This window comes from Adiantum capillus-veneris, chromosome 16, assembly GCF_014529385.1.
Source record: "Adiantum capillus-veneris isolate H3 chromosome 16, ASM1452938v2, whole genome shotgun sequence".
Taxonomy (NCBI): domain Eukaryota; kingdom Viridiplantae; phylum Streptophyta; class Polypodiopsida; order Polypodiales; family Pteridaceae; genus Adiantum; species Adiantum capillus-veneris.
This window is the reverse complement of record NC_140946.1, coordinates 91934164-91959911: the sequence shown is the minus strand read 5'-3', so window position 1 is coordinate 91959911 and position 25748 is coordinate 91934164. Positions and strand designations below refer to the sequence as shown.

The 25748-nt window shown below is 41.8% G+C and overlaps 1 protein-coding gene and 1 pseudogene across 1 annotated transcript; one reads left to right on the top strand and one right to left on the bottom strand.

The window, feature by feature from the left end:
- Positions 1 to 9810: 9810 nt before the first annotated feature.
- On the bottom strand, positions 9811 to 12777 carry LOC147439456 (chaperone protein ClpB1-like; annotated as a pseudogene).
- Positions 12778 to 22721: 9944 nt separating this feature from the next.
- LOC147439455 (uncharacterized) lies at positions 22722 to 25416 on the top strand. The gene has a single exon (XM_086485304.1). The coding sequence runs from the start codon at positions 23348 to 23350 to the stop codon at positions 24101 to 24103; it is 756 nt and encodes a 251-aa protein (XP_086341430.1). The 5' UTR covers positions 22722 to 23347; the 3' UTR covers positions 24104 to 25416.
- Positions 25417 to 25748: the final 332 nt, after the last annotated feature.

The following is a 25748-nucleotide window of genomic DNA, read 5'->3' as shown; positions in this document are numbered from 1 at the left end:
TTTGTTAAAGATTCTCAAAATGAACCTAATGCTTTAGCAAAAGAAAATAAAAGCAACCAAAAGGAATTAGAGTTATCCAATTTTCTCAAGGGGTTTCAAGATGTTTTTATTGACGACATCCCTTGTGAGCTACCTCCTAAATGAGGTAATGATGACCATGCAATTGAACTTCTTCCAGGAAGTTCACCGCCTAACAAACCTCCTTATAGAGTTTCTCAAGCTCAACAAGATGAGATTATGCGGCAAGTGCATGAGTTAGTTGAGAAAGGCATGGTTAGGCCTAGCTCATCTCCATTTTGTTCACCTGTGCTTTTAGTGCAAAAGAAAGACGGCACATATCGTATGTGTGTCGACTATAGAGCACTAAATAGGATCACTATCAAGAATAGGTTTCCCGTTCCACGGGAAACCTATAGAGCACTAAATAGGATCACTATCAAGAATAGGTTTCCCGTTCCACGGATAGAAGACCTATTTGATAAGCTACAAGGATCAACCTACTTCAGTAGGATTGACCTAAAAAGTGGCTATCATCAAATAAGGATAGTTGATCAAGACATTGTAAAGACCGCATTTCGCACTACATTTGGTCTTTACAAATACATTGTCATGCCTTTTGGCTTGACCAATGCACCAGCCACATTCAACCGCTTGATGGAGAATCTGTTCAGGCCTGATCGAACCTTCACTGGAGTGTTCTTTGATGATATTATCATCTACTCTAATTCATTAGATGAACACAAGCAACACCTCTAGGTAATATTTCAAGTTTTAAGAGAGAATAAACTTTATCTTAATCGAAAGAAAAGTGAATTTTTCTTGCAAGAGATTCAGTATTTACGTCACATTATCTCTCAAGATGGCATCCAAATGGATCCATCAAAGTTAGAGGTAATAAAAGGATGGCCTAAACCAAAGAATCTTCATGAACTAAGAAGCTTTATAGGTATGTGTGCATACTATAGACGCTTCATAGAAAAGTTCTCACAAATTGCGGGACCATTACATGACCTAACAAAGAAAAGCATTAGGTATATATGGTCTGCTAAGGAGAACAATGCTTTCAAAAAGCTTATCTCTCAACCTGTGCTTACACTACCGGATCTCTCAAAACCATTTGAGGTCCAATGTGATGCTTGTGGTGATTGACTTGGAGTTGTTTTGCTTCAAGAAGGGCACGCCATAGGCTATGAAAGTCGAAGGCTCGACCCTGTTGAGCAAGCTATAGGCATATATGAAAAGGAACTCCTTGCAGTTCTACATGACCTAGACTCATGGAAGCACTATTTATTGGGGACTCCTTTCATTCTATGAACGGATCACCAAAGTCTTAAGTACTTCATGACGCAGACCAAGCTCTCCGACAAACAAATGAGCCGGGAAAATTTTCTTTCGCAATTTCATTTCCATATTACTCACATTGCTGGCAAGCATAATCAAGTAGTTGATGCACTCTCAAGGCGGCCGAGAGTGAATGCGGTTTCCATAGCAACTCACAATGACCTATCTTCAATGATAGATGAGTATGCTATTGATCCCGATTTTAGAGATGTGATTTCAGCCCTTGCATTAGGGAAGAAACAAGAACCATTTACTTTACAAGATGGTTATCTTCTCTATGGCGATAGACTATGCGTTACTAACTCACTACGTGAGAAAGTAATGTATGAATCTTATGCTCCACCTTATGCGGGGCATAGAGGGATTCAGTCTACCTTAAAGGGAATTGAAACATATTTCTATTGGCCTACCATGAAAGTGAACATACAAGAGTATGTTTCTAAATGTGTGGTATGCCAAAAGACAAAATTTGATAGAGGGAAGCAACTTGGATTGCTTCAACCCTTGCCAATCCCTAATTCACCATGGGAGAGCATATCCATGGATTTTATCTTTGGATTGCCTAAGTCTATCCATGGGAATACGGGAATATGGACGATAGTAGACAGGTTTAGTAAACAAGCTCATTTTATACCTGTCAAAAAGACTATCAAAGCCCATCAAATGGCAACCCTCCTCATTTCACAAATTTTCAAGTACCATGGCTTGCCAATGTCCATACTGTCGGATAGAGATCCTAGAATGACCAGTAATTTTTGGAAGGGTCTCTTTGAGAATTTAGGGACAAGGCTAAACTTCTCTTTGGCCTATCATCCACAAACGGATGACCAAAGTGAAATAGCTAACCTAAAAATTCTCGATCTACTAAAATCCTATGTAACGGAAGTAGATCAAAGATCCCAATGGGAGAAGTACTTACCTTAGTGGAGTATGCTTACAATAACATTGTACATACTTCCACGGGAAAAGCACCTTTCGAGGTAATTGAGGGAAGATCAAAAAGTCCCTTGCTAATTAAGGTACATGGGAAGATCTTCGCTGCAGATGAGTATAGCCGAGACCTACAAGAATCTTTTCAAAAGATTAAGGATGCCATCTCTATCTCACAACAAAGGCAAAAGGCTGCTGCTGACAAGCACAGAAGAGCCCAAGCCTTTAAAGAAAATGATTGGGTCTTATTAAAATTTCCCAAGGCTCGATTAAGGCACACGACGGGCAAGAATCCTATGGGACACCAAAAGTACTATGCTAAACTAGCAAAAAGGTACTATGGTCCCTTCTAGATTCTTAGGCCAATCAATGAGATGGCCTATCAACTCAAGTTGCCCAATCATTGGCTCATACACAATGCTTTCCATGTGAGCCTATTAAAGCCTTACAAAGGAGAGCCACCTCAAGAACCAACTACTGAAGACCCACCGGAAATCGAGGACTAAGAGGAGGTGCTACAGCCCGAGTCCAGCCCGAGTCCATTCTCGACATGAAGACAAGGTACTAAGAGGCGGTAAGACTATCCGACGATATCTTATTACGTTTAAGAATTATCCTTTTGAAGATGCTAGATAGATGCAAGGCATACAATTAAAGGATAACCTAAACCTTGTCAATGCTTACAATGCTTCCCAAGAGTAAGGAAATGTACCAAATGTTAAAAATGAACAAATTTTTTGTCTTATAAGACTCTCTTTTTCTTTATTGTGCACAAAAATGAAGTAGTATGCATGCTTAGATCAAGTTTGCGGAGATGACGTCTCCCAAACACCAAGTAGGGCTTGTCACTCTACTATGGAAGATTGATAGGACTAATGTGTAGACATGCTTGCGGCAGCCTCAGGCTCTCAAGCACCAAATCGACTAGTCATCCATTGTGGAATGAGGTCGTAGGGTAACATAGGGATCCTCTACCCGCTAAGAAAAGGACTCATGAATATGCTTTATCTTCTCTACACCATAGTCGAGGACGACTATGATTTCAAGAGAGAGGTAATGTCATAATAATCAATATCTAATTCTTCTAAATGATTTTCTCATGTTAAACTGATCATTTAATATGGGGAAGTCCCAAGGGAGAAAAAGCTAGAATATTGGTTAAGCTAGAAGACCGGCCACATTAGGGATCCAAAGGAGGGAAAATAGGGATCCAAATGGGGGGGCCATCTGCAAAAGAGCCATGTGCAACAATGGGCTAAAAATACCCTAAGGTTCAGCCCATTAAGCCTTCCAAAATGCTAAGGTTCCAAAATTCAAAGGTTGTATCCAAAGGTCAACCATGGGGGGAATTGGATGCTTTGTGTGTGTCCCAAAAGTCTTTTCAAATCCCTAAATAGGAGGGGGTGAGCCTAGCTTGTAGGGGATGAGAGAGAAAGTCACACACATACACACACAAGCTCCCTTTACACAAAGGGAATGAGGGACACATGTCAGCTCCCTAGCCTAGATGCCCACAAGGTGTACCCAATTCCTATTGGATGGCCTTGGAGGTGGACCAATGAGAATTACGCTAGAGTAAATCTAGTTTAATTAATTTAAAAACACCTAATAAAAGAACCAATGAGAATTAAGTCCTCTAGAAGACTATTGGACAGTCTCCCAAGGGGTCCAATGAGCATTCAGCAGCCCAATGGCTTGCCTGATTCCTATTGGCCAGGAGGCAAACGGGTCCAATGAGAGTTTGGTTGAATTATTAAATTACCTAAAGCTCTCACAAAAGGGGAAAGGGAGACACATGTCAGAAGGCTATCACTTATACTACTTAATTACCATTGGCTAGGCCTGGGGAGGTCCAATGAGAGTAGAGCATGAGCAAATAGCAAGAGGGGTCGACCAAGAGAGAGAGGGGGCTGATTTTTGCAAGGCATTATCACACACACACTCACACAATCTCATGTGTGAAGTAAAGAAGACTCTCTCTCCTTCTCAAGCTTTCATGGAAAGCTTATCACCTACTCCAAGATTGTGAGAAGGGAGGCCTACACCAACAACTCTTGGCTTTGTGATGCAAATCCAACCAAGAGCCAAGCTTCAATGCATGCTCATCTCCTCTACCATGCTAATTACTAAGCTAAGCTATGCTAATATGAGTGGAGATGTACATCTTTCTCGTAAGACTACTCCTTCTTCCTCTCAATCTACTCTCATACCCTGCTAGCTCTCACCATCTTCGAAGGTGTGTGAGGTCTTGGGTCTGAGACCGGGGAGAATTGATGTTGTGTTTGATAAGTGTTTTACTTAGTGCATGAAGCTTTCATCTTCATTGCACTAGCTAGTCTTGAAGGAACACAAAGAATTGTATTGTACAATGTCTCTCTTGATGGGAGAAACCATAATACAAAGCCTTTTGGAGGGGGGACCGGCTCCATGTAAATCCGGTCCTCAACTGTTGTCAATAGCTTAATTTCTCTCTCTTTTGAAAGTATTGTTCATGCTATCTAACTAGGTGTTATGCTTTTTGTTGCTCTCTCCACCCAAGCGCTCTTGTAATTCTCGTTAGGAATCTATTCTAATGAAATGCCCACTATGTTCATGCTAATTTCCGCTACACACAAGTTTTTAGGCCGTTAAATGTTACACATAATCTTCGATTCCAGCTCTTTACGTAGCAATGCAATTTAGCCTCATTGCGACTTGCATAAAGACCAGTCAGAATATCCCAAACATGTTTTGCAAGTTTCGCTGGACGAATGTGAGGAATAATAGTGCTCTTCACAGACAACAGAATCAATGCATGAGCCTGCGCATCTTTTACATCCCAACGAGCTTGTTTTGTCGTAGGCAAAACAACTCTAATAGCAGTAAGACTTGCAACATCCTCAATATCGCCAGTATCCTCAGAACCAGAACGTACATCGATTGCCTGCACAATATTCCAGACACCCTTTGACACAAGAACATGTTGCATCATGTAAGCCCACATAGGGTAATTGTCCCCATCCAATCTGTCCTCAGCATCAAACATCTTGAACACATGTGTGTTGTTGCCGACCATGATGAATGCATGTACCTGATGTGAAAATTGCCCGAAAAGAGAAGAAACAAAGTTGGAACAACACGTGCTATATAGCACAAACCATAGAAGAATGTAAGAGACCTGTTATGCAGAAAACGACACTGACAAAATTTCTGCACAAAATGAAGAAATAGCATGTGTAGTACTGCTTGTAGTAGAAACAAAGGACGAAATGAGCTCGAGTCATAAATCTGAGCAGACTAAGCTCTTTGAGCTCTCCCAAAATTGGAGAAAGTAAGCAGGCGTATGCTGGAACTACTAGCGACTAAGCCTGAGATCGAGGACGTAACTTGCTCTGATCCCAATTGTTGGAATTAGCGTTGCAGGAAAACACACACAGTTTGGAGAAGACGAAGGAAGCTCAAGGCACACAGCAGATAGCGTTTTACTTAGTGTGCAATGGAAAGATAGATAGCCCTAGAATGATGGGAGTATATACAATGCACTGGGGGAAAAACCTCCTATTGAGGAAAAAAAATGCCCCGGTGGTCTTAAGTGTGTTCACACCACTACCACATGTATATGGTAACAGCAAGTAGTGAGAAAATATGCTCAAAATGCATCCCACAAGAAAATTGTCTGTAAAAATCTGCAAAAACCTGTAAAGATTGTGACTACCTGCACTACAGCCACACAAGCATATGCAATCCTCACTCCTGCGAGAGTTGGTACAAGAACACTAAACTATGGCCAACGCACAAAACCTGTCAAAGTGGGAACCATCAGAGAGTAAAATTGCAGATAGGCATAAAACATGGCAAGAAATTGGGAAAAATCCGACAGAGTTTCCCTTGAAAATTAAAAACTCAAAATATCTCACCAAAACCGCATAAAAACATTAATAGACACTCAGTGTCTCAATAAACAGATTAAAAAAGGGTCTACTGTCAAAAAATCCTAGTAAAATAGCTCACTTCTGAAAGAGAGGCTCTATGGATGTGTACGTGTCCAAAAACATTGTAAGCCTATGAATGTGCTACCTACAAGCTATGCGACAAAATTAAGCTAATAACATCAACCATAGCATAATTATATTGATAAGAGAGAGAGTATTTCATTACGGATATTCCTTATGAGAAAGAGAGTGTGCTTGGGTTGGAGTCTACAATAAGAAACAACATAACTAAATAACTCTGCATGAACAATAACTTGAAAGAGAGAGAAATTAAGATTGACAATAGTTAAGGAATGGATTTACTTGGAGCCGGTCCCCCTTCCAAAAGGACTTTGTATTATAGCTCCTCCAATTGAGAGAGACTTGTTTACAATACAATATTTACAATACAATATTTAAGCTCTTCAAAACCCATTTGATTCCATGAAGATGGAAAGCTTCATGCACCAACAATGACATTTGGTTTGGCCTCAATCCCAAGACCTCAAACACCTTCAAAGGTGGAGAGAGCTAGCAGAAGGGAGTGAGGATGGATAAGAAGAAGAAGAAGAAATATTACTACTAGAAAGAAGTATTCTTCTCACATTAGTTCACTCATAGAGCATAGCATAGCTTAGTAATGGAGAGGGAGGAGAAGATGCTCCCACACATGAGAAGGAGACTTTCACCTCGTGAGTGTGCTTGTGTGTGATACAATAGTGAGTATTCTCATCCATTTTCCAAAGAATACACTAGCTTCAAGGCTATTGGTCCATGCTATGGGCTAGCCAATGAATGGCTTTCTTCGTATCAAGCAAGAGGGTTAGTCTTGTGACAAGTGTTTTTTATTATCTCTTTGAAAAGAGAGCTTAATTCTTAAAATTATTGAAGATAAATTCTTATTGGCTCTCAAGGTAGGCTATCCAATGAGATTTAAGCTAGTTCATGGGATGCTCAATTCTCATTCGTTCCCCTAGTAGGCTATCCAATGGGATCAAGGGTAGCTCAAGTGGGGCTCAATTCTTATTGGTTCTCTGTGTGGGCTATCCAATGAGATTTAAACTTGCTTTTATAAAACTTAAAGAGATTAAATTTTATGATTGACAAGCTATACGTACCTAGCTCAATATGTATCCACATATGCATACATAGCATAAAACGCACACAACCATGATGAAACTACTCTCTGGGATGCCCCACACAATCATACATGAGCCCTACCAAATGTGCCACATAATCTTCACTGTGAGGAATAAGCATCATATCCGCACTCAATATGCATCAAATCCTCCAACATGAGATCAAACATGCTGTCTGTAATGGAATTGATATTTTGGGAATTTACTGCAGCTGACAGGTGGAACAGGCTTGACCGATCTAGGCCGATGCGAACAAATATATATAGTTAATGTACATTTTATTCAAATGCTCTTTTATGATATTCTTTGGCCCTTTATGACCGGCCGGCCAGTTTGTACTCACTTTGACCATTCAAGAAATCTATAAGTAAACACGTGCAAGAAGAAAATGGTCACTCTTGCACGGGGGGAGATTGCATCCAATGTCTGCATAGTTCTCCTCTCCTCTCCTCTCTTCTCTCTCGTTGTGCCGGCGTAGCACTCTTCTCTAGGAGGTGCGCCTGCATGCTCTCTCTCTCTCTCTCTCTCTCTCTCTCTCTCTCTCTCTCTCATCACGTACGGCTTATAGTAAGTGCAAAGATGGTTGCCATGTATATAGTTTTGTTGATTTATGTCTTGCAATATTTTGTTTTCTCTATTTGGTAGGGCCACCTCACGTTTGTAGCAGTGGTATTAGAGCCTCAAGCTACGCTCTAACGATCATGGGCCTTGAAATATGATAAAAGCTAAGTTTCTTTTTCTTGAGTATTTTTGTTTCTTTCTAATTTCCATTGATCAAAATTGTGAAGGGATTCATGTTAAATGCATAAATAAACCAACGTTTTTCTTTTTCTTAATCAGTTAGAGTACATATCTTGATAGAAATACATAGAAATTAGTGCTGATAATATTGATCGACCATAAGAAGCTACTTTTTACTTACTTATTTATTGAAGATATCACTACATTCACAAGCATGATCGTTTGCATTATGATCGAATTGCGAATATCAATGGATGATCAGTCGCAATACTTGAAAAACAAAACAAGAATGATCGTTTGCATTATGATCGAATTGCGAATATCAATGGATTAGTCGCAATACTTGAAAAACAAAACAAAACAACCGGCACATCTTGATTATGAGTCTTGGAAAAAGGTTTTTAGAGAGAAATCCAAAGGCTTTAAAAGCATAGGACACACATTTGAAAGCATAGGACACACAATTGTATGGGGCCAAATTGAAAGGAAGAACTACTTAGCATCGTGGGAACCAGTCCTAATCAAGCTCAAGATCTATAGCATGAGAAGAAGGACGAAGGGGCATTTGACAAAAAAAACAATCCATGGGAAAACAACCCCAAGAAACATTACAGTCATGACATCCTTGAGCAAGCGTGTCAACAAAAACCGTAGCCATTGAATTCTACAGTAATGCACCCTTTAGAGGCCTAGAGCTAGCAGTAAGGAAATTGACGCATGCCACCATGGCATGGCCAAGCCTCACTACATAAGCTGATTGTGATGGCACCAAAGGTGTCAATAATCGCAATGGACAAGCTACCAACGTACTAGAAACCTCTGTCGTAGGTTACCACCCAAATAGGAGGTATTGCTTGCCTATTGTGCGGGTGCATGTTCGCAACAACGGTAGCCACTGTTCGCTCTTGTCCGACAAGTAGCAGAACCTAACGACGAACTGTCAGTTTGAAAACTTGTTTGCATCCAACATGCATGACAATGTGTGCCCTCAATTTGAGTGGCCATCGCGCCAGCTACAATCGACCAGCTCCCCCACACCACCCATCACCATGCAACGACACGTGCAATTCTATTTACATCTGACCAACAACTGTGGTGGGTAGCAAATAGCCGCCCGCCTACCTTATGTTGTTCATACAGCTGCAAGTTTAGGACTACCTTTATATTTTACTTAAAAATTGGAAAAACAATCACCGCCACAACATTACACTCTTTGCTCTAGGACCAGAAAGGTCTCATTTTCTACCTCTCTCTCTCTCTCTCTTAGAGTCGATAAGCCATCTTTCTGTGGCCTCCTGCTCATTCTGCCAACTAGCCACCACCCTTCCCAACCACACATAGTAGCTACAACCTCTTTAACTCTCTGTCTCCCTATCTTCTACCACCCGCCATGCAGACCAACCACTTCCTCTTCCTCTTTCTCTTTCATGGAGCATGCAGCGGCCGCGCTCATCCACACAGCCCACCATCTCCATCTATCTCTCTCTCTCTCTCTCTCTCTCTCTCTCTCATGCTGTGACGCACCCCCTCAGACTCTCTCTCTCATTCTCCCTCAACCTATCCTATGGCCAAGCCGAATATCAACTACGGGGCACTGACAGTCAACTGCTCGCATGCGAGCTACGCGATAGGGTGTCTGAGCCTTCCCCACCCACCCCTTCAACACTTTGCATGAAGCGGGAAGGCCCCTGGTGGAGCACCATTCAATCTTGCAAGAATGATGTTCCATGTACTCCGACATGTCAATGCGCACAAGTTCATCATCAAAGAGTTGTTCAACCAACGCTTTTGCCAGTTCTATTTTACCAACTGCTGTTGGTCCTAAGAATAAGAATGACACGATGGGCTACTGGGGCCGACTTAATCCTACCCTAGATCTTAGTACAGCGTCAGCAACTGCCTGTACTGCTTCATCTTGCCCCACCACCTGTTGATGCAAACGGTCAGCAAAACCTATCAACCACTCCTTTTTGTTTTGGCCTAGATGACTCACAGGAATGCCTGTCCATCTGTCCACCACCTCAACTATTTGATCAGGACCCACTGTTTTGATAAGTATAGTATTATCATTAGTATTTTTTTTCTCTGATTGATTGTTACGTTGTACTTGCACATTGGCACATGCTTCATCAACAAAGTAAATTATTTTTTGAGGAAGGTGTCAGTAACGTATAGACTTGACAGCTGAGTAGCTACAGCCAAGGCCTTATCCATTATACAAAAACCATGGTGTAATTCATACTCCCTTTTGACACCATCAAGGATGCTTAGTGTGTTGGCTATATTGGGTTCATCAACATGCACCTGCTGAAAGAGCCTTTCTAAAGCTGCATCTCGTTGAACATATTTCATGTAATGTTTTGTGGTTGTTGCCCCAATACATCTAAGATTACCTTCAACAAGCAATGAATTGAACAAGTCTGTTGCAATCATAAACCTAGCACAAGATGTATTTTATTGATAAAAAGAATAATTTTTCCACCAGTTTGCTTTGATTCCTTTGAAAGAGCCCCGAACCGTCTTTCCATATCTCCAAGCCGGGTTGCACCGGCAACTAAAGCACCCACATCCAAAGATTTTACTTTCATGTCAAAGAGAGTGTTTGGCACCTCTCTCTTGGCAATTTTTAGAGCAAGGCCTCTAAATACTGTAGCCTTTCCAACTCCTGGATTTCCAACAAGCACCACACTCATGGAGGATCTCTTAATGAGGACGCAAATGATGCTACCAATCTCATCATCTCTGCCAATGAGATAGGATCAAATTTACAAGCGCCTTCCACAAGATCATTTTTCAAAAAACTAGAGAGAACATATATTGACCCTTTGGCCCTTCTTGTTCATGTTCTCAACCACTAGTTTCACTTTGGATGAAGAGACGCAGACCTCCTCGATGCAGTCACAAGTCTGTGGGGCAGGTTCTTCTGCAAGACTCTCCCAAAGGATGCTTGAACACCGGCAAAGTGTGCAAGAGATGGCTAAGAAGGATCCCCCACATCCGAAAAAAGGGCTAGAGCCAAGGGCAAGGAAGTGCACTGAACACGGCCAGCATTTATCGCAAGCTTGAAGTTGTCAGCCAGACCATCCAAAATTTTGATTATGTATATGTATCTATCTTCATATTTTGTTAATTATAATTTCAAGAAAAGCAGGTCTACTTAATGAAATTATTCATGTTTATAGTAGATGGCCGACCACGATAGTGTTGAAGTATATGTATATGTCTAACTAGAACCGCCTGTCGTAAATGGCTTTAAGGAAATAATTTTGCTTTGGTATTTATTTGTTGGACCAATCTACTATCTGTCCTCCCTCTGGCCTTTGCATGATATACAAGATGTACTCTCGTGATATTATGACTAAACACTGGTCAATGCCATTTAAACAACTAAAAATAAAAAATAAAAATAAAAATCAAGACACTGTATTTTATAGACAACAATTTTAATATCAAGAGGACTGTTTCCTCTATTCAAACAAAACAATCGACAATATATCGATTTCATCTCACTTTCTAATCGATCCAAGGCTAATCATAGTAGATGTTTGTAAGTAAACAGTGTAATTCTGACTCTTACATTGAGCTAGAAACTCAAATCGAATCTGGTTCCTACATTTTTTTGTTTATGACTCTATGTTATTAAGTTAGAACTGCAACAATTTTCTTTCCGCTCAGTTGTCTCACATTTGTCTCAGTTGTATACTAATCCCCTCTGTAGGTGTCATTGCAAGTTTATGACTATTTATTAACCCCACACTAACACATTTTGGATCTGTTAGCTATACTTTGGTGTAAGTTTGCTAGTTGCAGCACTTGTACCTCTCCCCATATGCCAACAATGGTATTATTGGTATATATATTTTTCAAATACAGTATACCCTCCTGGTATGTACATCAAATATGTCATTCCTCTTTTCATATTTCATCTCTCTACATTGTATTCTAACCTAAATACTCAAACACTGCTAAGGTCATCACTTTTAATTGTGTTGAAGGGAATTTTTATTGAGATGATTTGTCTATAAGCTATGGAGCTACTCATGTGAGCTAAGGTGCTCTGGGATACTAACTAACAATTTGTAAATACTTAGTTATACTGCACAATGGTGTCAAACACATAGTAAATATTTTCCTGCTTTATGTTTGTCTAGTCCATTGGTCACATGCACACAAATTTGCTGATTTAGGCAGTGTAAATGCTCATCCTAGTGTAGATTCGCTGATTTAGGCAACACCAGTTGATCATGCAGATTCGCTGATTTAGGTAGCACAAAATTCACGATTTTCAAATACCAAATGCAGATTCGTCGATTTGGCAGCATTAGTGCAGATTCACCAATTTACGCAGTACGTCTTATTGGCATACATGCCCACGAGAACAGACCCCACCATGACAACATACCAAATAGCCAGACCAGAACATGGCAAGCTTTCTGCACCTCCGGAGGAAGTGTGGGGTTGCCGCCAAACTCCAAGGCAAAAAATATTAAGGGCGAAGAAGCCAGCAAGAAAGATGGGGAAAGGTCAGCCAGCGTCCTCCCTGCAAGGACAGCCTCTGAACCTCTAAGAGTAGCCTCCTCCTCCTTGGGTAGTGAAGTCTCCATGCCAAGCTTCCGTGCAGTAGCAAGACACACCCAGGCCGTTGTGCAAGCCGCTTGGAGCGCCCCCACACTCATGCATACCTTGCAGTGTATACGAGGAGTCCCTCGTTGCTACGGTTCCTTGCTGTTGCGATGTCATGCCACTCCGCTTCCATGACAAGAAAATGAGCAAAGGGATGCCACTCAGGTCTATTTGAATCCTACGTGATTATTCAACAGTAATAAGGGCTTGCTAACAAGCCAATTTTAAGCTAAAAGTGTGCCAGATGCGGCTCTAAGGGCCAAAAGATGTCTTGATAATGCTAAACAGTGAGTATGCTTGAAGTGGTCATAGCTGGGATTTTATTGATCAAAGTTGAAGTACTCAAAGTGCTCTACAAGCCTGTCTTTACGACTCGTCAATCGGAGCTACAGATAAGAAGTTATGACAGTTTGAAGTTGAGTTGGTAGTAGATTTGTACCAGATTGGGTAGTTGATGATAAAAGTTCAAGGATGATATAAATGCATGGGACTGAAGTGCTCACTTCCAGGAGCATGTCAGTCTTTCCAGTTCGTCAATCGGGGTTTCTGTTGGCAAGATATGGCCAGCTTAAGTATCACTAGGGGCCGGTTTCGAACCGCCTTGGTCGCCTTGATCAGTCAAGTTCATCTGGTAATTTTTGAGCTTCAGACAGATTCTGGGAAATGGAGCCGACAAAGCGAAATTGGCGACAACTGAAGGCCCGTCTCCACTAGCAGTGTATTTTTGAGTTGGCCAGTATACTGGCTTAATGCAGTGCAGTGCTAATATGTACGCCAAATGTGGCCGTTACGGAAGCATAAAAAGATTTGACGAGTTCATAGTGCATTGCTATGGCCGATATGTATGCCAAATATGCTACCCTACAAGGGCCTTAAGCCTCAAGGGATTAAACTGTCTGCCCAAAGCCATTAAAATGTGGCCGCCCATTGTAAATGGTGCTACCCTAAACCTTTAGGAGGTGTGAACAAATAAAAAAGAAAAAGCAATGGCGTAGAAGAACCAGGCACCGAACGCCGACGGGGAGGGAGCTTGTCTTGCTCGCGCAGGCCGCAGGAAGGCTTAGACAGCGGCGCCTGAGAGACGGGATATGGCCAGCTTGCCTAGGCACTCGTTTTTGGCCCAACTTTGGCGACATTCGGTGCTGCTCCAAAATCCCGCCTGCCACGTCATAGGGTGGCTACCCATTAGCGACATCGCTAATGGGTAGGCCATATTTAGCAAGGCATGCAACATATAAAAAAAAAGGGAAGACGGCTCTTTTAGCTCTCTCATTTTTTGGATTGTCCTCTTCTCTTCTCATTGAGCGCTCTCTCTCCGGGGAAGAAAGCCAGAGCTCTTAAGCCAAGCCTAAGCCCGGATTATCAAAGCTTTAAGCCAATCTTTCCTAAGCTCTCTAATCTCTCATAAGCTAAGACAAAGCTTCTCAAACTCATTAGCCAAGCTTAATCTATAATCTCGCTTAAGCCAAGATTTCATAGGCTCTTTAATCGGAAGCCATCATATTCATAAGCTCCTTAATCCAAGCCAAAGCTCTCGATATCATTAAGCCATCCTTAACCCGGATTTTCTTAAGCTCCTTAATTCAAAGCCTAATCTCGCTCTTATTAGTCAAGCCTAAGCAATCCTTAACCCGGATTTTCCTAAGCTCTCTAAGCCTAATCTCGGAAGTCATTAGCCTTGATAACCATATTCCTAAGCTCTCTAAGCCTAATCTCGGATGTCATTGGCCCGGATAATCATAAGCTCTCCAAGCCAATTTTTCTCTCGATATCATTGAGCAATCCTAATTGTAAGCTCTAAACCAAATCCTTAACCCCCTTAACCCGGAATTAAGCCAAATCAGACCACCTAAGGCCATTGGAAGTCAAAGTTCCTAAGCCATAGCAGGAAGAAGCAGAAGACAGTATAAGGTAGTTCATTTTTTATTGTCTCGATTAGCACCTGGATTAAGACAGGTTAAACCTTGTTAAGAGCATAAACGCCTCCATTAACATTTGATTAAGCAGGGATACTGTTGATTATTTGGTTTAAGTTGAACTATCTGTTTTAAGCTCTGTCTTCATCATTTGCGTCTACTGCAACTCTTTCCCTCACACCTCTCATAGCCAGGGGCCTCTTGCCTTCCCGGCTCACCTTTCGAATACAAACCCCCCGACATTCTTGGTGAACTCGACGCGAAACGAGCCGGGGTGGGAGGTAAAGATGGAGATGCCAGAACAGTTGATGCAGTTTATTGAAGATTACAATTCCAATGGATTTGATAAAACTCTAGCAGTTGCAAATTTGCCAAAAATGGTTGGATTAGTTCAGAGATATTTACAAGAAGTAAAAGCTATGAAGATGAAAAAGCAGGTTGATGATGCAGTGGAGATGGCACTTGATGTCGTACGTGAACAGTGGGGTATTTTTCAAGGACATGATCCAGATGGACTCCTTGCATGCTATAAAGCGGAGATGAAGAGCCGAGGAATTCCAGAAGATCGGATGATTTCGAGTTTTTGAAGAAGTGGTAACCTCCGAATTTAAAGATAAGGTTTGAGAACTGGCAGAAACATATCCCACACAGTGGGACTATTTTGCAGATGGGTTTGTTCACGAAAGCTCAAAGATTATTGAGTTGGAAATGAAGGAGATTAACGAACGAAGCCAGATTGTTTTCTATAAAGAAGAAGGGGATCAGATGCAGTTCCTTAATTACGATCAGTTTTGGGATCATATTTTTGCAAGAAGTAAAGCCAAGGCGAATACAGCTTCGGAAGTAGCAGATTCAACTTCAAAGGACCATATTTTGAGCAACCTAGCAAAGGTAAATAATGAATTTAATGTTGAAACACAAATATATGATTTTTTTCAAAGATTACTCGCATGGAAGTTAATGGTTCTAGTGAAGAGCTAGACTGTACAACAAAAATTTTACAAGCTACTGACCTTGGCATGGGATGCTCTCAAAAATTCTATCAAGAAGATGAGCCATTACAGGTTTCTAATGGATCTATCGGCACTATAGCTGAGCAGGGCAGCAGATTTACTACAGATGATTGCATAAATAAATCTATTATATATACAATAGCTTATGAGGCCGAGATTGTGGACTGAACACATGATGAACCTGATAATGCCAATGAACCTATGGTTGCTCCTAGCAATATGCTTGTTGATTCTATTATCATAGAAGAAGACTCCATAATTGAAGGTTTTTGGCCCAATCTGAAGGAGAAGGTTATAGCAGTATAGGAGAGCTTTGTGATGCATGTACCTCTTCAGAGGGGGTGCCTGATGAACCATTTCAAAGTTATAATGTCTTGCTAAGTTGCATGGATGCAAATGAGGAAGCAGAGGACGATATTGATGAGTTTGAAGATTGCCTAGATCATGCTGATAGCGAACAGGATATTGACATGGATTGTACATCTATGCTTAGATACGGGCTGCAAGAGGAGCCAACTCCTATAGTTTTGATGAATGTTGGGACTTCCAAGGGTGATTTTCCCAAGGATGCTATGGATAAAGATCTACAGGATAAAGCTATTTTACATTACCAAACTCAAAACCCATGTAAAAATCTCTTTGATGATACAGGTCCAGAAAGTCCTAAGGTTTTTCGTAATGGCTATGAAGCTAGAGGGGGTGATGATGCTAAATCATCCTTGATACTGCATAAAGTGCACATGGTTTTTCATATCTTTGGACAGTGTGCCAAATGTGACTGGATTTGGATACTATTCCTAATAATTCTTATGATGTCCTGGCTACCAGTTAAAGGGAGTCAGAATTCTTTAATTCTTGCTGGTAACGACCTTAAGTTACCAAAATTTTATGAGATGTGGGTGCTTCACTATGCTTCAGGTGAAGCTCTAGTATATTGCAAAGCCCATCAATGCTATGTGATCGTAATGGTATTTGATCCAGGAGATTCGAAAGATCTTCAAAAGCAGGTTCACTATGGATGGGTATTTTTGGCTATATATTGTGGTTTCTTTCTGCTAGATCCAGGAATAGCATATTTGGAGCAAAAATTCTTGAAGTTGATTGATACATGATATATATGCTCATGTGGATATTATGCTACTCCACTATTGGGGCAATTTCTTGTTATCCCATTTGATCCTGGGAGCTATTGAAGAGCAACTTGCAGATTTAAGGATATCATTTATTTTCCTATAGAAGGTTACTTGGCAGTAGATTTGTTTTTGGATGTATGCTAAGACAGAAGTGTTTTTGGTTATATGATCAATAAGCTTATATGGCTAGCTTCCATTTGGTATCTTTGGACAATTGTTATAGTATCTTCACATCTTTTGAGATGGTTCTGCTACCAGAACTTGAAGTAAAGGACTTGACGACCATTCCGTGTGCAAAGAGAGTAAGGCGTACTTGAGCTTGACAGGGTTCCCTAAAGCGAGCTGATGGTCAAGCCGTGTGCATAATTAACTGGAGCACTTGAGTCTGGCGGGGTTCACTAAACAGTTTTTTCATAATTTAATGCTTTGGAGATACGACCACTACGGTTCAAAGATTTGTGATGGGACAGCTACCAGATAATTGAGCTAGACTATTGATGCTATGATTTAAACCTTCTTTTGTTTTACATGTCTTTACCAGCTACGTGAGCTTGATGACAAGTAACTTAAGGTATTTATAGCAGATACAGCTTGAAGACCGGTTGGCATAGACCGGAGGCTGTGCAGGTTCAGAGAGGGTGGATGTCATGCCTCTCCACTTCCATGACAAGAAAATGAGAAAAGGGATGCCATTTAGGTCTATTTGAATCCTACGTGATATTCAACAGTAATAAGGGCTTGCTAACAAGACAATTTTAAGCTAAAAGTGTGCCAGATGCGGCTCTAAGGGCCAAAAGATGTCTTGGTAATGCTAAGCGGTGAGTATGATTGAAGTGGTCATAGCTGGGATTTTATTGATCAAAGTTGAAGTACTCAAAGTGCTCTACAAGCCTGTCTTTACGGCTCGTCAATCGGAGCTACAGATAAGAAGTTATGACAGTTTGAAGTTGAGTTGGTAGCAGATTTTGTACCGGATTGGGTAGCTGCTGCTGCCGATAAAAGGTCAAGGATGATATAAATGCATGGGAGTGAAGTGCTCACTTCCAGGAGCATGTGAGTCTTTCCAGTTCGTCAATCACGGTTTCGATTGGCAAGATATGGCCAATTTAAGTATCACCAAGGGCCGGTTTCGAACCGCCCTGGTCGCCTTGATCAATCAAGTTCATCTGGTATTTCTGAGCTTCAGACAGATTCTGGGAGATGGAGCCGTCAAAGAAGAATTGGCGGCAAACTGAAGGCCCGTCTCCACTAGTAGTGTATTTTTGAGTTGGCCAGTATACGGGCTTAATGCAGTGCAGTGCCGATATGTACGCCAAATGTGGCCGTTACGGAAGCATAAAAAGATTTGATGAGTCCATAGTGCATTGCTATGGCCGATATGTATGCCAAATATGCTACCCTACAAGGGCCTTAAGCCTCAAGGAATTAAATTGTCCGCCCAAAGACATTAAAATGTGGCCGCCCATGGTAAATGGTGCTACCCTAAACCTTTAGAAGGTGTGAACAAATAAAAAAGAAAAAGCAATGGCGTAGAAGAACCAGGCACCGAACGTCGACGGGAGGGAGCTTGTCTTGCTCGCGCAGGCCGCAGGAAGGCTTAGACAGCGGTGCCCAAGAGACGGGATATGGCCAGCTTGCCTAGGCGCTCGTTTTTGGCCCAACTTTGGCGACATTCGGTGCTGCTCCAAAATCCCACCTGCCACGTCATAGGGTGGCTACCCATTTGCGACATCGCTACTGGGTAGGCCATTTTTAGCAAGGCATGCAACCTATAAAAAATAGGGAAGACTGCTCTTTTAGCTCTCTCGTTCTTTGGATTGTCCTCTTCTCTTCTCATTGAGCGCTCTCTCTTCGGGGAAGAAAGCCAGAGCTCTTAAGCCAAGCCTAAGCCCGGATTATCAAAGCTTTAAGCCAAGATTTCCTAAGCTCTCTAATCTCTCATAAGCTAAGCCAAAGCTTCTCAAACTCATTAGCCAAGCTTAATCTCTAATCTCGCTTAAGCTAAGCTTTCCTAGGCTCTTTAATCTGAAGCCATCATATTCATAAGATCCTTAATCCAAGCCAAAGCTCTCGATATCATTAAGCCATCCTTAACCCGGATTTTCTTAAGCTCCTTAATTCAAAGCCTAATCTCGCTCTCATTAGTCAAGCCTAAGCAATCCTTAACCCGGATTTTCCTAAGCTTTCTAAGCCTAATCTTGGAAGTCATTAGCCTTGATAATGATATTCCTAAGCTCTCTAAGCCTAATCTCGGATGTCATTGGCCCGGATAATCATAAGCTCTCCAAGCCAATTTTTCTCTCGATATCATTGAGCAATCCTAATTGTAATCTCTAAACCAAATACTTAAGCCCCTTAACCCGGAATTAAGCCATAAATCTTAAGCCAAATCAGACCACCTAAGGCCATTGGAAGTTGAAGTTCCTAAGCCATAGCGGGAAGAAGCAGAAGGCAGTATAAGGCAGTTTATTTTTTATTGTCTCGATTAGCACCTGGATTAAGACGAGTTAAACCTTGTTAAGAGCATAAACGCCTCCATTAACATTTGATTAAGCAGGGATACTATTGATTATTTGGTTTAAGTTAAACTGTTTGTTTTAAGCTCTGTCTTCATTATTTGCGTCTGCTGCAACTCTTTCCCTCACACCTCTCACACAGCCAGGGGTCCCGTGCCTTCCCGGCTCACCTTTCAAATACAAACCCCCCTGAGAGTGAGAAAAGTTTTAAAAAAGTATTGTCTCTTTGGTTTTGGGTATGTGCTATTCAACCAATCCAATAAGCGGAATCTCATTAGATGCTCAAATTCCATTTCTTGGATCTCTCAAGAAAATCTTGTAGGCCAGTAAATGAAGCGGCATAGGATAAAAAACACAACAACTCTTTGTGCACACTTCTAAGATGTCTGAGCTAAAGCACTCTGCCTTGCACCTGCGTTGCCTAAGTGGTGAGCTATCATGTTAAAAAAAACAAAGATAGGTAGCGCTCACGGAAGTTTGTATCGCCTTGCACGGGATATGTGTGATTTGCAAAAAAAAGGGTTTTAATTTGTTATGTGAAAAGGATGATGGCCCATCGGCCCTAATTACCCTCTAGAGTTTCGACTCTGCTTGCGAAGAAAATGAGGCGTGAAACTGTAATGTCAATGGCATATGAACTTTGAGAATAACGGAATTAAGAGAATTAGAGTGATCATTTTTGTGAGATTACTTTGAGAACATAGGGGGTGAACTTAATTAATGGTAGAAACCTTAATTAACTTGGCATGAACAATACTTTTGCAAGATAGAGAGTATTAGAAAACATGACAATAGTTGAGGACCGGATTTACTTGGAGCTGGTCCCCCCCTCCAAAAGGTGTTTGTATTATAAATTCTCCCATCGAGAGAGACTTGTTATAATACAATCTTTGTGTTCCTTGTGACCTTGGTGATACTATGAACATGGAAAGCTTCATGCATCACAAGCATAACATAAACTTTGCAAAAAGAATTAACTATCTCAAGCCTCAGTCCCAAGGCCTCGAACAACTTAGAAGGTGGAGAGAGCTAGTTGGGAATGAGGGTAGGGAAGAGGAAGAAGAATCATCCATAGGAAAAAGAAATAGTTCCTCACTTATCATCACTCTTCTTGCTTAGCATAGCATAATAGCAGAGTAATGAAGATGAAGAAGATGACAAGATTAAGCATTGAAGCATGGCTCTTGGTTGGATTTGCATTCCATAGCCAAGAGTGTTGGTGCAGGTTCTCCACTTCACAACAAGCTTGGAGAAGGAGATAGAGCTCTCGCATTTTGCACCCCACACAATGAGAGAATGTGTATGTGTGTGTGTGGTGGGGGGACAGTATTCCCATTTCTCATGCTTGGTCCACACCTCTCTCTCTCTCTTGTATTATTTAATAATTTCATTTGGACATGTGTCCTTTTTTTCCTCTTTGAGAAAAAGAACTTAATTATTTATGAACATGTGTCTTTTATGCTTATTAAGTCATCTGGTTTGAATTGAATACTTCAAGCACTTAATCAATCAAGCATGGAAACGTTGATGCCTCTTGAGAGTTAATCTTTGAATTGTACACTTCAAGAACCTTAGTCATTTAAGCATGTGAGAAGCACCTAAAGCTTTTGAGCAAGGTTCCCACTAACATTTAACAAGCCGACAAGCACTTCATGCTTGGGTAGGATTCCCACCTCTAGGTCAGGCCTAGCTTGCCTAAGGTCAAAGGACTTTTTAACACTAACTTTTGGAGGTCTTTAATGAAGATAGCCTTAAGGTCTTTAAGCTCCATTAAGTAGCATTGCTCTTTAACATACCATCTCTCATTTGGACCCCTTTAACCTTGGCCCCGTGTTGAGAAAGATCCATAAGCACATGTCTATATTCTAACCCTTGTTCCCGTTTATTCTCCCACATTAAATGATCAGTTTAATATGAGAAAATCATTGGGTTGGTTAGATATTAGATTTTATGACAAAAGCGACGACAGTGGTAGAAGGCTTCTCCGTCTATGACCGTCATAGATTTGCCAGGAAGCCACAACGACACCTAGCTACAAGAGCTCCAACCATCACCTGAGCTTCGGAAGTTCCGCTCACACCTTTCGTACCGAAGCCACTTGAGCTAAAAACGCCACAAATAGTTCGCGATACGCCACAACGCAGGGCATTTGTCCTTGAATCTACTCACCGGCCCTCTCATCTTTCCAAGCTTCATGGTCCCTCCTCTACACCCGAACATGAGTCCTACCACACAAATAGCACACATCAACCAGTCAGATACAAGGAGGAGCATTCTTGCATTGTATTGAAGAAGGGCGAAGGCAAGCCTGCTCAAAAAAATATCTCACCCAAGCAATGACACATAGGAAATGGAGGTGAAGACTAGGCTATGGCTTAGAAACATACTCCACCCCAACAATGGAAGTGATGATGAGGTGTGAGTGTGCAAGGCAGGGACATGTCACAAACAAAACACGAGAGAGAGAGAGAGAGAGAGAGAGAGAGAGAGAGAGAGAGAGAGAGAGAGGAGGAGGAGGAGGAGGAGGAGGAGGAAGAAGAAGAAGAAGAAGATTGTTTTAACATCCTAGAAAACTATCCCAAGAGAGAGAGAGGAGGGAGAAGAAGAAGAAGAAGAAGAAGAAGAAGAAGAAGAGAATTTTAACGTTGTAGGAAACTATCCCAAGAGAGAGGGGTAAGTATAGCATATGCATTCATAAGAGGTGTGGTTTCATCCTCTCATCTAGTCCGACTGAATGCTGCAAATATTTTTGTAGATGGAGATTCATAGGCAGGCCTCGTGATTTCATCACATGTTCACATAGACAATCTTAAATAGCAACTGCTTCTAAAGTTTCAACCATCAGGTCCTTACCCAGAACCTCCCCACCCCCAATTTAAAGACAACCTCGGCCAACACAACTAACGAGGTGAAAATTTGGTTCTAAAATTGGAAATAGAGCTCTCAGATTGGCTCTGAATTGAGCCTTCGTGTGGCAAGTACCACTTCTACGGGGATCATCTTACACAAGATTGCAAGTCAAGGAGGGATTTTGTTGGAAAACTCTTCAGGGTCTCTCTTCTTTTTTCCAACAATATGGAGGGGCTCCATGGCATCGTGCAATCCCCATAGTTCCTACAAACAAACACGCACGTTTGCGTTTCTCCAGTTCCTCGAGGCACATGGCAAGACATGGCTCTTAAAGCTCTATGGCAATTTTAGCAGAGGTGCTAAATTTGGTTCACTTATCAGGAATCAATCAACGTCTCATGGTGGTGAGATAGTCCAACTTGCTATCATTTCCCATAGAAAATGTGTAGAGCCTTGAGTGGCAAACTTTCCACACAAAATCAGGAAGTGTAAGATATGCCCATATCAATTCTCAAACCTACCAATTTCATGCCAAAGGGGTTGAAAAAGGCGCAGATTACCCACACACGCACGCACCCTCGCACATACATGCATATACACGACGGCAATGAGCGTGGCAAGTTAACCGACACTCGCGTGTCCATCGGGAGCCTTTAACCAGGCACTGCTTCATCATCCCCATTACACCTCTCCTTCTGTCGCAAGAAGCTCCATTTCCGCATCTTAAGATTCTCGTCATTGTAAAGAAGTCTCTGCATTTCTCTGGTGCCGAAAGGGTCTGCATCTCACGGCACCGCTCCTTTGCAAAAGCAATTTCTGTGGGTTGCCAGTGCTCTTTGGCTACCCGGGATTGAGCTTTCCAGCCTGCAGATATCAAGGTAACATCGAAAATAAATTCTGGCTCTTTGAGAGATCTTTCAAGACACTACAGAGGGCAAAGCTTCTGGAAACCCAGTGTTAGTATAGGGTTTGGGCAGGTTTTGATGCGAGTTCTGCATCGTCTGGTTTACCCCTCGAGGAAGGCAAAGATCTTCAAGACTGGTGTGTCGTTGAATCCGCTGCGAGAAAGAAGGGCTGTGGAAGCCCCTTCTCTTTGAGAGGGTGCTTCTCTGATGAAATTTCTGTGTTGAAATCTTCTTCGGAAGGTTTACATTGCACGCACTTTTCTGGCCGGGTGTAAGATAATAATCAAGCAATGGTTGTGGATTGCCGGGGCCTTATTGAGTTTTGCAGAGCATTTGAGCAGTATAGGAGCATGACAAACTCCTTGGCAGTCACGGATGGAGCTAAACAGAGCATCAATAACTCCCTTCATTCCAGATCTACTGCTAAGAGGCAACTGAATGGTGCTGTCCCACACGTAACATCTTCTTCTTCAGCCTCACCCCCTTTCTGTGAAAAATCATCTGCAGCAGCGGTAGATGTCGTCATATTGATGCTCGTCATTGGGGCTTGTGGTTTTCTATTCACCCCCTATTTCAAATATTTTTGCTCTGAGGCTGCAGAAATCCTGCCACTAACTCTTATCTTTATTGGTGAAGTTGTCTACCAAGCCCCTGTTGCATACATATTGGGAGCTATCCTCATGTTTGTAATGGTTATAATTTGTTGGGAACTTATCCAATACAAAGCCAGGAAGTGCGACAACCCTAAATGCCGGGGTCTTAGGAAGGCAGTGGAATTTGACATCCAGCTTGAATCTGAAAAGTGCGTTAAGTCCATGTCAGCATTGTCATCACCTTCGGCATCTGCCACAACGACCTTTTCTCATGAAGTGCCTTGGAAAGGCAGTGTTGAGCTTGGGCACGATCACAAGGAGCTTGAGGCTGAGCTGAGGCGAATGGCACCGCCAAATGGCAGGGCAGTACTTGTTTTCAGGTTGCCATGTGGGTGCCCTACTGCTCGCATGGAAGTATGGGGTGCTAAAAAGCCCCGCAAGTCAAAGAAGTAAAAGTAGTTATCGTCTGTAGCCAAGCTGATTGGGCGATGATAATGGATGATGGCAACACAGTCCAAAAATCATGAGTGATGATGCAGGAAATACATGCTCTACTATTCAATCTCAAAAGACCAATTGATGTAGATACCTCTGATGCAGAGAACTGTGCCTACCCAAAACCTTGTATGAACGTTTATCTTATGTCCTCTGCTGCCTTTTGGCTGCAGGTTTCCTTTTGCCATCTCTTTGGCTGATGCAGAGATGAGAGATAAATTTGTACACGATACACACATGAACTTGAAGCTCTATTTTACGAAGCTGCAAGCACAAGCCCATCTTTGTGCAGAATGATAGCTGGAGTAGTCAAGCGTCAGTCAGATTGATCTGCAGTCAATTCGTGGAATCTTTGAATGTGCGGCGAACTAACTGAAGCTATCAGCATTGTCGGTTGTGTGCCATGCTAGTTCCTCTACGTTGGATTTCCTTAAAAGTGCTGGATTGTCTTGGGCAGTTTAGCAATCCTGGTGTGGCAAGGTTTATCATAAAGCAACTGGCATATAAACTTTAGATGCATAAGAAGACTTCAGTTGCAGGCCTCAAATGACGAGGCGTAAACTGAGTTTCTATGGTGCTGAAAGCAGTTGAGAAGGCTTACCGTGTACCTTTCTTCCAATGACGACGAAGCAAGTTCTGCTTGTGCTTTTAGGTATGTGGCTGCTATGCTGGCAGAGCTGTTTGTGAAGCAATCCATGATTGGTGGCCTACTTGAGATGAACATTTGGTGACCAAAAAGTTATTTTGGTATCCAAAACAAGGGCACGCTGAATTTTATTCGTCCTTTTTACTGGTTGGTGGAACTCTTATCATCATTATCCTAGAAACTTGGCTACATGACAGTCACATGATATAACGATGCAGGACACTTTGTAGGTAACTGTTTATATCAATAAATTAATCTGGAGTTGTTTCTCTTAGGTTGAGTTTGCTTGTCTTTATATTTCAATTAAAATTAGAATCCTGCTGCTTTTGTGGGGAGGAGGGGATAGTGTGTTAAGGATGGTTCTGTTATTCTTTTTAACTGAGATTCTTTGGTGGAGGTTTCGGCCTCCTCGTTGAAGTCTTGATGGCCTGTTTTTCCTTCAACCCCCCGCCCCAGCCCGGCTCCTAGCTTTTGTGGTAGTTTTCCCCCATGGGTTTGTGGTGTTGAATATCCCAAGGGTTTTTTTCACTATCAGATGTTTTTGTGCCTATGGTCTGATGTAATGCCTTCGGGCTTGTAATTTTGATTACGTAATACAAAAGGGTACCAAGCCCCCCTTCTTTTGTGCGCGCTCACACACATGGATGGAGAGAGAGGTAGAGAGAGGTTTTATGAATGTGTGTTTGGCTTTCCATGCCAGAGTTTCTGGTTTTATGAATGTGTTTTTTGCCTTTCCATGGCAGCTCCTAGCAGAGATGCCGTGGGATTGATTTTTGAATTGTTAAACGATTGGGTGCTAAGTAACTGTGGCTGCTGAGGCAATGACATTTTATGTCAACTGGCAAGCACATGAGATGTTGGTCTTATGCAGGGACAATGTACTTTTTTTTGCGTAGGTTCTGATTAGGTAATGATTCTACTGGTGTCGCAAGGTGTGACTCCCTATGTAGATGTGGC